Here is a 16,326-nt window from a genome sequence, read left to right as displayed (position 1 = left end):
TGTTTAAGAATAAAATACGCTGCCTCCGAGTTGAAGATTACGTCTCAGTTGAACCCACTACACATATATTAATTGGTGACTGGGCTTAGACCATAAAATGCACTTGAGAACCCAGTTAAATTACAAGTGGCTGTAACCTAGATTAAAACCTATATCCCAGTGGTTCTGGCTTAGCTCCCTGGCCGATGAAGCACCCATCATTTAACAGTTGTACAGGAGAATTTCAACTTTGAATAGTGCATCGTGGAAGCTCGTCGAGATGAGTCGATTGCCACATCGCCGACCATCAACAGACTCAAAATGACTGCATCACGGACATTATGCGAGAGCTGGGGTACTATGGTACCCCGGGGTACCGCCATAAGGTTCATATATTACGTGATTTTTCCATAACGCGGCGTTCTTCAGGGACGCAACTACCGCGTTATAAGAGAACAGACTTATATTGAACTTCTTTCGCACCATACGTGGTCGATCGTGCTAGTCGGAGGTGCGGGGGAAGGACAACAAACTAAACACGAAAAAGCAGTTCTATAGAAACATTGCTCGGGTTTAGGCTTTCGGTTGCTATAGGTTTTAGAGCAGGGGGGATTAGGGATATGTTCGGGCCCGGGCTAGGCTCTGCGTGACTCACGCGTGCATCCGGCATGCTGCTCCGACACCATCCCCCGGAAATTCCAGAAACCGGGGAGGCAGCGGTCACACTTGACCCCGCCGACCCCAGGCCGGCACACGCACTGACCACTTCCGGGGTCGCAGGTCGCGCCCAGGGAGCCAATCCTGTTGCAGCCACATATCCCTTACGAGGGGCGGCACACAACGATCAAGCAGTGAACAGAGAATGGTTCACGGTGACCTTCATTCACATTAACATACGTATTTCCATCGTTGCGTCTGTCTTCATTATGGTACAGCAATCACTTGTGTAGGAATTAACGTAACAATGGCAGTGAGATTTGGCGTTTGCTGTTGTTGTTTTTGCCGACGCGGTTGGGAGGGAACGCTAGGTGTTACCGGGACAGCCGCCGTAACCAATGCCCAGGGCGGCAGTGGAGTTGTCGGGGCAGCATCCGTGCAGCGTCTCCTTGCAAGGCCTCGGCCTTTCTGCAAGACAAAACAACGAACACGCAAGCGAGTTCACAGCCCGCTCGTTAATCCACGTGCAACCGGTCCATGGTTTTGGGTGTCCGTTTTTCGAGCATTTGTTGAGTTTTTTTTCTCACCAAGCTTTAGCCACGCACTTCTGTGGGCATCTTCAGGAGTGCAGCGTACGTAAATGTGCAAACTGAACACGCGTGTAAAATAGACAAACGTCTAAGCTTTACATCACGCAATGCTGAAAAATTACCTGAAAATTGGGATCACGTTTAGTAATATTGCCCATCTACTGCGGAAACGTGGCAGGACCCTCCCTGAGACTCGGTGAGCCTTTCCTGGGTAAAGGAGCGTAATTGTTATATTTAACTCGCCTTTTGCCGTCCAAGGACAGGTGTATTGTAGTAAATCCGAAAGTTGCAAGCGAAAAGCAGACCGCGACGTGATATTCATTGCATCCATTGGTGTGCAATTTGTGAGGCCGCGGTGACACAGACCTATTTCATTTACAGGTTATAAGCCCTTGTTCATCATGACGTCCATTTACTTTGATGTCTCAATAACGCTACGGAGGGTTCTGCCTTTGTAGTGAGGGTTGTAAGTTGATGCTGAGGAGTGGGGAGGAGGCGCCTCGCCCGCCCATGTGGAGTGACATCACCCACTAATTATTATTAATGTGGGGGAGGTGTCCATTTGGAGGACGTCACCTGTTCATGATTATTGATGAGGGGGGCTGGTCGACGTGGAGTGACGTCACACGCGTTGATTATGATATAACTTTCTATTCCCTTCTCCGTTTACCTCCCTCCGTCGCTACTGGGGTAATACACGAGCGCAGTAGGAGTGTCAGAATAATCACAATCCTGCGTGCGTGTAAAGTACACACGTGTGTCAAACCGCACGTGCGCATAAACTCAACCGCACGCGGCCGGCACGAGCCGCCATGCAGCGGAGTGATCGCTTCCTCACAATCTCCCTCGCACCCTCCCCTCGTTCGCTGCCTCCCTCGCCTTGCTCCCTCGCTCCCCTCACTCCCTCTCCTCTCTCCCTCTCTCCCCTTGCTGCCTCCCTCCGATCCCCCCCTCCCCCCCGGTGTAAGCTCAAGAGGCCTCACTCACGCGTCCCACACGGGCCGCTCTTGGCCACGTGAATGTCGCGCATCAGCTCGCACGCCGCCTTCTTTCTCTCGCAGTCGTTGCGGTACGTCCGCCCGTTGGAGCCGCACAGCTGTTGACGAGCGGGGGTTTGGGGGGTGGTGGCGGCAGGGAGAGGGGGTTCACAAAAGTCTTTGTGTCTGTATCTAGGTGTGTCTGTGCGTAGATGTCCGTCTGTCGGTGTAAATCAATAGGTGCTTCTAGAGTGGTACCTCGGCATACAACCGCTTTGGAATACGTCGAATTCGGTATACGTCGTGTTTTGACGAGAAAAAAATGTCTTGGGATACGACGTCTTGCTTGGGATACGACGCGCTTGCTAGAACTTGTATGGGTCGGGATGAGTCACCGCATAGCCCGTGTATGCCCGTTCACGACTCCTCCCATTCCTCACCACCATCCTCGTAGGCTATCAACTCCTCTCAGCAAGGTAAAGTGACGTTACATTTATTTTCATTTCAATTTATGTATGCATTTCTTTAATTTATGTATGCATTTTAGTAATAAGTAGTGTCTAAATTATTTTATACAACCCCATTAATGTATAATATGCCAGATAAAATATACATTTCTTATACTCTGGAACGGATTATTTCCTTTCCCTTTATGTGTTATGGGAAAATTCGTTTGGTAGACGTTATTTTCGGTTTAAGTCATACCTTCTGGAACGAATTAACGACGTATATTTCGATTTAAAGCTTTCGTGACTGCAGGGATTAATCTTCTTGGTTCTTTCGGTAAAGTCCCGTAGAAGGGAAATAATAAAATAATAAAAATAAAACATAATAAATAAAAATTCTCACGACGTTTCGGCCACAACACAAACAGCCGTCCTCAGGTGAAGAAACAGAGCTGTGATTGGGACGTTTCCGACAGCTCTGTTTCTTCACCTGAAGACGGCTGCTTGTGTTGTGGCCGAAACGTCGTGAGAATTTGTATTGTATTATGTTCATTTAATTTTATTATTTCCCTTCTACGTGACTTTACCGAAAGAACCAAGAAGAATAACGACGTATACCGAGGTACCACTGTACTCGCTAACGGCACTTGCGCCAAACGGCCCGTTGAAGGCTACGTGGGTGAGATCGTGCCCATCTTGCCCGCTCACCGGCCGGTCGGGCACGAGGCCACAGAAGAGGGAGCAGACGCAGACGCCGTCCTCATCGTCGCTGCTCCACTGCCCACCGAACTTCTGGCACCGCACCTCCTGGCAGTCGTCGCCGGAGCCGTCGCCCGAGCCCGACATGGCGCACACCTCGTCTGCCGGCGGCGGTGACGGCCGTGCAGAGGGACACGCGGAGAAAGACAGATGGACACTTCGTGCGTAAATAAGGAGCAAGGGGCAGACTAGCCGCGAATTCCAAACGAGACGGCGCGGGAAACATCATTCGTAGACTTTATACGGAAATAATAAAAGTGTAAAAAAGTAATATTCAGGGGTTAGTTACAACCCAAAGCCACGGGACGTTAATGCCACGTGATGTTCGGAATCACGGGAATAACCCTCCCCAACGAACACGCCGGCGACGTCGCAGCGACCGCGTCTGCCGTAGCAGCGGCCCGACCACAAAGGGCCCCGAAACCGACGGACGCTACTTACACGGGAAAAAAAAAAAACGCAGCTGGGACATTTTCTGCCCGTGGTTTCACGTCACGCAGGGGTCGATGACGGTTCGGGGGGTACGCGGTGGGCGGAGAAAGGTTCGGGGTCTGGTGTTGGTGGAGGGGCGAACAGCGGAGTAGCGCGCGGGGCGGTGTTACCGTCGCACGGCCCGTATTTGGCGACGGAGATGGAGACGGCGGTGGCGCAGGCGACGGCGCGCAGCTCGCAGGGGTTGCCGTAGGAGACGCCGTCGCTGCCGCACACCGGGGAGTAGCCCTGAGGGCCGCACTCGGGGCACGCGCACGCCCCGTTCACGCACACCCGGCCCAGCTTGCACACCTCGCCCGCGGCGCCGCAGGGCTCTGGTGACACACGCACGCGCACACACAAAGAACCGCCGGCTGTACGATAGCCGTCAACGGACTGTCGGGCGAGTGCTGTCAGCGAGTGGCGGGCCGCCTGTGAAGGCCGGCACACCTGCGAGGTGGTGGGTCGGCAAGCACCGGGCGCCCTTTGTCTGCGCAGCGGCGATGTTTGCACATCGCACTAGGTGCTCGTTTGAGGAGCAGCCGAACAGGGGAGGCCCATGACCGATTGAGATAATCGTCACTGTTGTAGGTGATGAGGGGGAAATGAAATAATGTCGGGTCGCTGGGTTCGTAGCGTATTGCGCTGACCACTGCACTACCACTCTGATAACAAAGATAAATATCTCCCGTATAGCCTCATCAGACTGTTGGGGCAAGTGCTGTCAGCGAGCACCTGTAACACACACCTGTAATATACACACGGAATACACGCTCACACACACACACGTGTACACACACACACACGTGTGGCACATATCCACGAACGACTGATCGAACGAACAAGCCACGACTTAAAAGATGGAACGCGCTCGTCAACGAGCAAAACAATCGCGCGAACGATGGTGGTCGCCCGCACGAGTGGCCGGCCGGGGACTCACTGCAAGTGCCGGCGCTGGCCACGGAGATGTCGACCTGCTGCTCGCACGCGCGCACTCGCAGCTCGCACTCGCTGCCGTACGTGTTGCCATCCGTGCCGCACACGGGCGCCGGCACGGGCGTGCAGGCGCGGGCGCAGGTGCAGCGCGGTCCCGACGGGCCCTCCTGGCACACGGAGCCCAACCGGCATGCCGGCACACACCGGCCTGCGCACACGCACAAAGATAGCCTCAACAGACGGTTGGGGCAAGCGCTGTTAGCGAGTAGCACCTATGACGTACGAGGGGGTGGGTGGCTGGCACCACGCCGGGCCGCCTTTGTCTCCCCAGTGGCAATGTTTACACATAGGTACTCATTTGAGGCAACCTCGGGGTGGCCCAGGATCGGTTCAAATATTCGTAACTCTTGTTAGTGGCCGTGAGTGGCAATCGGATTCGTAGTGCTAACCGCTGCACTACCGCTCGCCACACACAGACGCACGTGGATTTACCGTCCAGTGCGCCCGATACACCACACACTAGGGGGGGGGGGAACGGATGAACCTGCAATTCTAGCAGTAGTTGTATTTACTTAAGTTGCTTATTTACCCGGGAGAGCCTCAACGAGACTCTTGTTCAGGAGGGTCCCGCCCAGCTATGTTCACAGTTGGGGTTTGGGCGTGTTGCTTCTGCTGCGTGTTGTCCCAAGCGACAGGGGGGGGGGGGGGGTGCCGCAGTGGTCAGATGTTAACTCCCTCGCCTGGTATATAGAAGGTCGTGGGTTTGAACCCGACCCTGACGCCTGTATATTTGGAGTTTGCGTGTGCTTCCCCGTGGTCGCGTGGATTTTTCTCCGGGTCCTCCGGTTTTTCCCTCCACATTTAGAATAAACGTCACGCGTTTAGAGTGTTTGGCTGCTATACATTTCCACGTGACGATAAGCAACTTCGTTGAGCTATAATCCGTGGCCAGGTCCCTTCTGAAAACGAGCTACATAGCTCAGTGGGCATTACCTGGCAATATAAAAAATAGTTTGCTTTCGTTTATTTTTCAGCACGCTTGGCCAATGCCAGTTACGTTGGCTTGTCGGAGGAAACTGTAGAACCGTGGAATCTACCCAGTGGAGAGCATACAAAGACACATTTCCCCAGTTGAGTCTCTAACAAACTGTTGGGGCAAGTGCTGTTAGCGAGCACCTATGAAGGCCGGCATGGTACACGAGGGGGTGGGTGGCCAGCACCACGCCCGGCCGCCTTTGTCTCCGAAGTGGTGTTATTTACACATCTCACCAGGTACAGTACTCATTTGAGGCTGAGTCTACATAGAGGGGAGACTCAGGTACCCAGTGCAGATATCCGTCACAGTAAGCGAGAATTGTGTGACTTGCATCCCACTGGGATTTTTGTACGCGGCGTTGAAATGCGGTGTTTTTTCTGGAAGACTTTGCTGTTTTTTCCAGGATTTTTCTGTTGCGTGTAGTCACTTTAAGATGTTTCTTGTTCATGTTTTTGTTTCGTTGCGGTTGCACCCGAGTCAAGAGCCGCATGGCTCACAGGGTTATACCTAATACATGAAACTGGAAAAAAAACGAATCTTACTCGGGTCCCCGGGTTCGTAGCTAACCGCCGCACTCCCGGTCCACGCAGACAGGCACTTGGGCAGCTTTCGATTGGGCAGCTTTCGTTCAGACGTCAGCGTTTGAACGAATGCTGCCCAATCGATTTGGCCGGGAGGAGGGGGGGGGGTCAAGCCTCGCCATCCCCGCCATCCCCGCGCCGCCTGCACCCTCGAGCTCTGTGCCCTCATTGTAGCCAGGGTGAGCAGGGCAGACCGGACGGGGAATGCGGTAAGGCTGAACGATTAATTGATTTTAAATCGAAATCGCAATTGGAAACAATGCGATTAGCAAATCGGAAAGGCTGCGATTTTTTTGCGATTTGAAAAATCCAATTACTTTCTTATCAAATTTTTTTCTTTTTTCTTACTTTAACATTATATATGTAACTTAACAATTGTTCTGTTTGATTGTTCTATTTCAATTAAAAGTTTTAATAAATACATGTTGGAAGCAGTTCACATATTTAAAGTTTTCATCCTTGCATTAGAATTTCTAGAGCAGTTAAAATTTTGATGGTATCATGTGCTAATGCTCCATCACACATTTTAAATCTATTACGCAGCGAATATTGAACTGAAGCTTGACTTTAAAAAAATGTCTTCGCAAATCGCAATCGCAACATCCGTCAAGAAAAAATCGCAATTGGATATTTCCCCCCCAAACCGTTCAGCCTGCTAGCCATACGGCGTGCGCGTGACGAGGTGTGACGGCTGCTGGTGGCCAGTGGTGGGCCCTCTCACCGCAGGGTCCACGTCTCGCAACCCTCACGTCACCGCCGCGCAGCTCGCAGGCGGCCGAGTGGAGCGCGCAGGCGCTGGGGTAGGTGCGCCCGTCCGTGCCGCACACGGGGTCGTAGGGCACCTCGGGGCACGGCGCAGGGCACTCGCACAGCGCCGTGCCCTCACGCACCGTGCACGAGCTGCCGAAGCTGCACACGGCGCCCGCGCAAGGACTCGGTGTGGACGCGTCTACGGGAAGGAGAGGCGGAGGGGACACGTGCGTGTGTGTGTGTGTACACACGGGTTTGATTGTACGTATGTGTTTAAGTGTATTCATGGGTGTGCGTGCATAAGTGTACGTGAGTTTGTGTACGTACAGGTTTGAGTGTGTGTGTGCATGCTTGAATGTGCGTATGTGTTTAAGTGTGTTCATGGGTGTGTGCATAAGTGCGTGTGTTGCGTAGATGTATTCAAACAAGTGTGTGTGCACGTGTATATATGTGTGCATGTGTGTGTACATACACACGTGTACAGTATATGAATATGTGGGTGAGTGCATTCGAACAAAAAGTTAGTCAAATCATTGATATATCTTCAAGTATACAGTTGTGCCTTCCATTCAATCTCTTCTCCCCAGAAAATTCAGATAATCAGTACGATTCAGGGTTGCAATTGAACGCAAACAATGCAATAATCGATCATATAAAAAAAACATTACAGTAAAATGTAGCGGCATCTAGTGGCTGCAGGAACCACGAAAACTCATTAAAATAGAGTTTAAAGGAATTAAAAAAGTCGAAATTTAGAGACACAGTTTGACGCGCCGTATCACGTCGCTTAAGAACCGGCATCAATCGATTACCCTGCACGAACCGCTATACCCCCGGGTTCTACGTGGAAGAGGATGACCGAAACCTGGCCTCGGCATAGGAATGTGGAACTTCCACCAATGGCTCAAGACCACCGAGGCTCAGGATATATAACGTGGCAAGATCGACTTTCACTCTGCACATGAACAGCCCCATTCTGTCCATCCAGTGCAGGATGATGGCCTTCTCACACTGTGCAGGCTTTGGAGGGCTGTCTGACCATACTTCACCACGACGGTCAATGCAGGGAACATAGGTGCTGGGGGAAACTCTGCATGTTTCTGCACTGCCCTTTGCTGACACTGTTTTGACCATGTATTTCTTTTCTTTTTTGGATAAAATATTTGTAAAAGTTTCAATAATTATAGTTTTTACCTGTCGGGCACAGAACTCTCCAAGACGGCAAGGGTTAGAAGGGAAAACCAGAAGGAAAGAGACAAACCTCAAGGAAAAAAAACAGTTAGTTTTTTTTAAATCAGTAAAAGGGTTAATAACGTTTGCAAGCAACACGAACGGACCATGTGACGAAGGGACATGGCAAGCGAGGGTTGCTGTGGTTACGGCATGCATCGGTCGCCATGACAACAACACAAAGATGGTGGCATCACGTGATGGATGAGGTGCGATTGGTTGATGAGGTGACGATGATGACAAAGGGTCAAGAACGGAGGTGGTTAGTTTTCAAGCAGCAAAATGTTATCCAAAAAAAAATCTGTAGTCTACTTTGGAAATTTCAACATTTACGCCACAACTTTTCGCGACTGTGATAAATGTTAATCAAATAAAAATCTTCATTGAGGCTGACATTTTCTGCCCAACTACCTCAGGCATCTTTTTGAAGCAGACACTTGACAGCCTGGCTTAATGGGAACCGTTGGGCTAACATTGGTTCAACGTTAGACCAACGTTGGCATGTGGTTGGAACCGTTGGTTCAACGTTGGAACAACCTTGGCATGTGGTTGTAACCGTTGGTTCAACGTTGGAACAACCTTGGCATGTGGTTGTAACCGTTGGTTTAACGTTGGAACAACCTTGGCATGTGGTTGTAACCGTTGGTTCAACGTTGGAACAACCTTGGCATGTGATTGGAACCGTTGGTTCGACGTTGGACCAACGTAGGCATGTGGTTGGAACCGTTGGAAGAACGTTTGACCAACGTTGGCATGTGGTTGGAACTGGTGGTTCAACGTTGGACCAACGTTGGTCAAACGTTGGTCCAACGTTGGCATGTGGTTGGAACCGTTGGGCCAACGTTTTGTGTTTACTGGGAAGCTCGGCGCTCTGACCTCTGAGCAACGAGGCCTCATCTGAAATTCTGGAAACCCTAAGTCGTGTCTTCTCCAAATCCTCTGGCAGCCCTGCCTTTGCAGTGTGACCCCGTTGAAAAGGGCAGTCCATCTTAACCTTGAATCTACCGACAAAGACATAACGTTCTAGGAACGAGGCCATTATGCGGATTGAAGAGGAGTGATTTGAGACAATGATGCATTAATGGTTCTGTATTTGGTTTAAAAATAATTGAAATTGCAGCCTTTGCCAAAACTCAATGGAGCTAAGACAGTCAATATTGAACAAACTTTAAACAAATGCCAAACGCCAAACGGAATGAGTAACGATCATTGCACCATTTCCTCTCCTACAGGAATTTCCTCCATGCACTCCGGTTTCCACCCACGTGTGCAGTATAAATTTATAGCATCAACAGCCAAACCTCCCAATATGGGACCAAAGAGCTTGGGCGATTGTTGTCGCCGGCTCAGGCTGCCTTCCTGCTTGCCTGTGTTTTCCCACGCCGTCTAAATCACTTTCCCCCACCCACCCGACCCCTCAGACAAGACTGCTGCCCCTCGCGCCCTCGTCCCACCCCCTGCGTACCGCAAGGCCCCTTGGCGATGGTCGGGAGATTCTGCCGCTCGAGGCACTCAGCCTTCTTCCTCTCGCAGTCGTTGGCGAAGGTTCGCTGCTCGCCGGCGCACACCGGGGCCCAGCGGCCCTCGCACACGAGGCGCTCGCATGAGCAGCGCGCCACACCGTTCCTCACTGAGCACTCCGCGTTGAACTGGCACTTCTCCTTGCACTGGATCTGTGTGCGGCGGGGCACGGCGGGGGGCGGCGGGAGGCAAGGGGTGTGGTATGGGGGGGGGGGCAACAAATGCACTGTTTAGTCCATGGGCCAGAACAGAAATTAGTCCATGGACCAGAGCAGAAATTGATTTTTGTCAATCGAAGCCACAGCACATCGAGTGGCAGGGGACGTCACGTGTTGAAGGCTCACTGCTGGCAGTTCTCGGGATAGGCCCAGGTGCCGTGGGTTGACTGATGTGCCATCCTAGGTGCAGGAAGTCATGGGACAGACCCAGGTGCCGCGAGTTGACCGACCGGCAGATGCACCACCTGTGTTCCCCACCGCGGTCACCTCGCTGCGTTCTATACTGGGCATCAGTGAAAAAGAGCTTCATAGCTCAGACGGATTCCTCCAGTCCAGGGGCGGTTTCTTCATTAGGGCGATTGGGCGACGCACCACCAACGTCATTCAACCACAGAGTCACGCTAGCCGTCACTGTGCCTCTGGATATAGTCCAATCAGCGTCATGTCACGTTCTGTGGAGTACCGCCTCTTTTTGGGCGATTTCACTCCGGCTGAGAATCGCCCCGAGTGGCCCCATAGACTTACATTCAAAGATGTTTTTTTTCGAACGGGGGGCGCTGCAATGCATTCTCTATGGCTTCCGGGAGGGCTCGCCCTAACGTGCTTACGTCATGATACGTAAGCACGTTTCATCCAACAATATAATTTGTCGCCACCTAGTGGAATCTTTAATAAAAGAAACTTGAGTGGATTGTATATTAATAGTGAGTATAGAAACAAACAAGATGTATTGTAAGAGTCACTTTATTTTTCATTAATATTAAAGAAGTGAAGTTGCCTTTACATGCTTAAGCTGTTAATTTATCCATTGCATGGGTGGACCTTATCCTTATCAATCATCCAGACATTTGCCCCCCCTGAGAGATTTTGCAGGAGCCGCCACTGCTCCAGTCTAAATAAAATTTCTGATTCTGATCCGCCCGGGGCTCCGCTCGTCGTTGCGAGCGTCGCCCCTCCTCGGCCCCTCCGCTATTATTTTTATCACTGCTGCCAGAGGGCGAATTGCCTCCAAATCGCCCAACAGCATCCCAGGGAACCTCGCCACTCGCCGTGGCCACGAGCGCGCCCCTTTACCGGCGGGCGTGCAGGCCCCGTCGTGGAGTTTGGCGAGCGCCACCCCGCGCAGGGCAGCGGTGCGCACGACCGCACACTCGCTGGGGTAGGTGGCGCCATCGTCGCCGCACACGGGCCCTCGCCCCGGCGGGCACAGCGCCGGGTCCGGGCTCACCACCGCCCTCAGCGTGCCGGCCTCCATGCGGCACAGCCGCCCGGAATCCGAGAGGCGCCGCGTCGCCTTGCAAGCGTCTGGGGGGACGGGGGGGGGGGGAGACAGGGCAGGCGGAAGATGCATGGGAGGGGAGAGGCGGTCGGTGGGCAGGGCAGGACGATGCCGACATTGGATCGTGATGGCAGATCGGAATGGCAAACAAACAACCTGGATTCGCACCACGCGCCGTTGACGTAGCGAACGTCTCGGAGCCGACCTGATGGTAGCTGTCTCTGTGTGGCGTACGGTGCAGTAGAAAGACGAAACAAAGATCCCCCCCCCCGTGTATCCTTAATAGACTGTTGAGGCGAGTGCTGTTAGCGAGTAGCACCTATGAAGGCCGGCATGGCACACGATGGGGTAGGTGACCAGCACCACGCCCGGCCGCCTTTGTCTCCCCAGTGAACCAGATACTCATTTGAGGCTGATTCGACCTAGGCAATGCCCAGGACCGGTTCAGATAATCGTCACCGATTTTGGCCGTGAGTGGGAATCGAACTCGCGATCGCCGGCTTCGTAGCGCAGCGCTACCCGCTGTACTGCACGTGCGCGTCTTTGCTGGCTCCCAACATTTACTGGCGTCCGCTGCCACTGCCCGGATCACGTGCACATGTGAATTTACTGTGTAAAACCATATTTTCCGCAGGGTTGCGCTTGCGGTGGGTTTAATTCCCGAATCCGGCGCTCTTTACGCGTGTGGAGTTTGTGCGTTCTCTCTCCTCTCCCCCTTGCTCTGCATGAGTTTCCTCCGGGTTCTTCGGTTTCTTCCCAAAGCTAACAAAACACGTGCACATAATTTAATTGGTGTTGTCCAAAACACCCCCAATGCTGAAAATGTCCTGCAAATCAGGGTTGCACTATCGCAGCAACATCGGCACCCACTGCTAAAACTTGATGCTCAGTGATGCTTTAATGGGTAAAACAAGCAGAATAATAATACATCTTGCAGTATGCTGGAACACCCCAATCACCAGCAAAGCTTTCCGTGACTTAAACTATAATCATGATGCAAGGCCCACTGAGCTATCTGGCTCTCTTTCATTGACCTGGCCAACAAATGATAGCCCAATTAAGTGGCTTAAATCTATAGCAGTAGCCAAGTACTCTAAACGCACAATTCAACATGTGGATAGCAAAACCAGAGAAAAATCCACGCTACCACGGGGAGAACATGCAAACTCCAAATACACAGGTGTCAGGATCGGGATCGAAACCACGCCCTTCTGTAGACCAGGCGAGGTAGTTAACATCTCGCCACCGCGGTATGGCCCAATTCTTCTGGCTTTTACGCGATTTCACCCCGCACCACGATCGCTTCCCGCCTTCAAACAAAGCCTGGCGCAGGCCTCGGCGGCGGTCGCTCACCGCAGGGCCCGTCGAACACCTTGTAGATGACTTTGCCGGCGCCGCAGGCCTGGCGGTTGAGCTCGCACTCGGACGGATAGTCCCGCCCGTCGCTGCCGCACACGGTGCCGGACGAGGACGACGACGAGGAGGAGGAGGAGGGGGGGCACTCCGTCGGGCAGACGCAGCGTGCCCGCTGCAGACCGGCGGACGCCACGCACACGCTCCCGAAGCCACAGCGCACGCCCTCGCATGGGTCCTTGGCACCTGCGGACCGGACGGCGGTTGGCACGGTTGGCTACGTAGTGGTGCGAAAGACGTCCAACCGTACGTACAGCGTGTTTCAACCGTCCGAGAGAGTTTACCTATTCATCTAAATCAGCTCAAGCCTCCTGTAAATCACGTGACTTTTGCGTGGCTACATCTGCTGCTACCCATGGTTTGTGTGGTGGATGCGGTTTAGGGTTGCGGCCCATGAGGTTCGCGGATAATCAAATCCAGGGACCTTCTGCATTGGGTTCAGCACATCTGTATGAGTATTTTCAAACAGCCGAGCGTAAAGGGTGGACAGAGTGTGTGAAAGGGTGGGTTCCCACCGCATTGCTCACAGCAATTAACCAAACGCAAGTGCGGGGAACAAGGCATAAACACCGGCCAGTTTCCACAATTAAAACTTTACGAACACCGCACACTGCGTATCTACAGGCCGGCAGGCAATCAGAGGGAGGGGGGGGGGGGGGAGTGCAGAGCCCGGGGCAAGAGTTTTGAAAGGATTCTTCATCTCTTGACTCGATGCCGACAGCACGACTACAACTGTGAAGGGGCGACTGCGTGGCTGTGAGGTCAGCTCGTTGAGCTGGCACTGCCGAGATCCAAGTTCAAGCCGGGTTCTCAAAGGGTAGTGAGTCCGATAGTCTCAGCCGGTCACCAATTACTCATACCGTGTCAACCCACATGGTTTCCCCCTGATTCTTGTACAGGGAAATTGAGTTTTCAGGTCCACACGGCGTACAGCCGTTTCAATACGGTCAAACATTTTTTTGTCTACTTATTTATCTCTCTCCCTTGTGATGGGACTTTGTTGGATGCATGTTGAGATTTATAAGGGCACGGGGTGACCAATAAGGTCTGAATTGGTCTGTAATAAGGTATGGACTGATAAAAGGTTGACAGGTATGAATTACTAGACCAAAAAAACCCATCACATTAAATTTGGTTCCGCATTCAATTTTACGGCCGAATTCCAGCTGTGAGAATGAAATATACCGGTTTGACCATCGGGTGACGAACAATTGCTCGCGTATATGCAGAACGGGTGGGAAAGTGCCACCCCCTACTTGTGCAGACCAGCCATCACTTGAAGAGGGACTCAGAGGCAAGCTCTGTGATATCCACATCCGAGGGCCGTTGTCTAAGACCGAGGGTTTCCCTGCTTTGCGAGTGCTCCGAACGGGTTCTACGCCTCGTGACACGACGGCACGATAGCACGATCGAAATAAAAAAAAAAACTTGGGAGAGAGAAAGAGAAAAAAAACACCCAAACAAAACTGATTGGCAGAGAATCCATCGACGCCAGCAGTGGCGGCGGAGGAGGACGACGAGCGGCGCGAGTCGTACCGCAAGGCCCGCGACCCATGACCTTGATGCGCCGCTGCATGGAGCACATGGCGTTCTCGAGCTCGCACTCGCTGCCGTAGGTGACGTGGTCCGAGCCGCACACGGGCGCCACTAGGCCCGCGCAGTTGCGCGCCGTGCAGCGGCACACCCCGCGGCTCGCGTTGCGACCGTTGGCCTCGCACGTCGCCCCGAAGCCGCACAGCATGTCGCGGCAGCCTGCAGTGGGGGGGGGGGGGGGGGGCGGCAGGGTCAACATTATTCGGAGAGACCGTTGGTTTCATAGCACAGCAAAACGTTGCGTACTTGAACGTCACACATTGACCACCCCGAAGCTGCAGAGCATGTCGGAGTAGCCTGCGTCCGTGGGGGGCAGGGGTGGAGACGGGCTGTGGGGGGGGGGGGCACGCTCGACAAATATTTCGGAGAGACCATTGGTTTTATAGCACAGCCCAAAGTTGGATACCCGAATGTCACGCATTTACCACCCTGGACCAATGAACCTATGCCACCCCCAGTGTCGCAGGGTCGCGCGCGGTGTGAATGCACGTTTCTACTCGTGTTCACGAATCCCGAAACCCGCGCACGTACGGCACTCAAGCGCGTTCCAAACCTCGCGTACGTTTACCGACATCCAACGCCCAGCAGAGTGCGCGTCCCCCACGCTCAAGGCGGTTTGCGCCTTATTTCTTGTTGAAGTCCAGTCACCTGTTGTTTACGCATGCGACGGTGTAAGCCGTCACCTGCTCTCGGTGTTCACAAATCGGGACCTTCTCCCACGTCCGCCTGTGCCCAAGCCTCCAGCGAGTGGGGATACGGGGCCTCCGGGGTTGATCGTGGAGTCGACGGCGATTGCCGGTACGTTAAAAGCGTGCACTGTGTATCTATTCTCGGCGCCGACGGTTTCGGAGGCTTCGTTGCATCACTCACCGTGCATGGGCGCTGAGAACGGTTTGTCATCCAGGGTCGACTCATCTGCAAGAAACAAACAACAATAAGTATTGTGACGGGCAACTTTTTTTTCTTCGAAGGGGAACAGTCAAAGTTGTAACGGAGTAATGGGAGCACAAGATGAGGATAAATGGGGAGAGGAAGGAAGAGGCTGGATCAGGGACTCGACGCTGCTGCTGCTGCTGCTGAGTCTGTTTCCACAGGGGGCGGCAGCTGGGAGATGGGAGAGGTTCAGAGTGGGGGTGGCCACACAGAAGTCACGTGATCTCGGGGAGGCTTAAGCTGATTTAGATATATAGGTAATAATCACAACCTTAGGTCAATGCACTGTGAATTAATTCCGTGTTGGTCTGGGGGGTTGTTTGATCATACTTCACCACCCTGGTCAGTGTGCGTTGGTTAAGGCGGGAGGTGTAGATGCGGGGGACGTGGCACATTACAACAATGGATTTTGCTGTAGTGCCCTCTGCTGCCAACGACACAGTCCTGCGTGGGTTATTATGTGCCGATTACTCTACGAATGGGTTGGGAGTGGTGGCGCAGTGGTTAAGCATCGTGCGCTAAGAAACCGCCCGAGACCTGCTTTTGATTCCCGGCCACGGGCTATCGTCGATGGCAGGTAGCACCTGAACCTGGTCCTGAGTCACCAACCCGCCACCAAGCATCCGTGATGATGTGTGGCCAAACAACTCTCACAACTCCGTGTAGAGGCCCTCGTACATCCAGCAGCGGATTGATGAACGCCTATAAGTGATTATTTACGATTTGTATCACAACACTTTATATAAAAAACACACACACACACTGTCCTTCTGTCCGTGCACAGGCGCATGCACGGACACGTCACCTTGCCAACTCTTTGTCTCGTCCGTTTAAATTTTAAAACAAGACTACATCATTTGGTGAAATTGCATTGGTGCACAAGCACAAATAACAAAACTGAACATGTTCGTCAATGACACTGTGGCCTTAAAAGGAAAAAAAAAAACCTACATTATT

The 16,326-nt window shown here is 52.7% G+C and overlaps 1 protein-coding gene across 1 annotated transcript in view; it reads right to left on the bottom strand.

Annotated features, from left to right (window-relative positions):
- The window catches only part of LOC133352504 (agrin-like), a 105,408-nt gene that overhangs the window by 39,445 nt on the left and 49,637 nt on the right, over window positions 1-16,326 (bottom strand). Inside the window, 12 exon segments of the mRNA XM_061568186.1 lie at window positions 635-799; window positions 1,015-1,104; window positions 2,214-2,322; window positions 3,358-3,509; window positions 4,011-4,214; window positions 4,820-5,023; window positions 7,154-7,381; window positions 9,878-10,085; window positions 11,218-11,456; window positions 12,784-13,029; window positions 14,380-14,595; window positions 15,307-15,351. Of these exon segments, the coding sequence (XP_061424170.1) occupies window positions 635-799; window positions 1,015-1,104; window positions 2,214-2,322; window positions 3,358-3,509; window positions 4,011-4,214; window positions 4,820-5,023; window positions 7,154-7,381; window positions 9,878-10,085; window positions 11,218-11,456; window positions 12,784-13,029; window positions 14,380-14,595; window positions 15,307-15,351 (2,106 nt within the window).

The sequence above is a fragment of the Lethenteron reissneri genome, chromosome 40 (assembly GCF_015708825.2).
Source record: "Lethenteron reissneri isolate LAM-NWPU_2019-01 chromosome 40, ASM1570882v1, whole genome shotgun sequence".
Lineage (NCBI taxonomy): Eukaryota > Metazoa > Chordata > Hyperoartia > Petromyzontiformes > Petromyzontidae > Lethenteron > Lethenteron reissneri.
The sequence above is the reverse complement of the archived record's forward strand: the minus strand, read 5'-3'. Positions and strand labels throughout refer to the sequence as shown.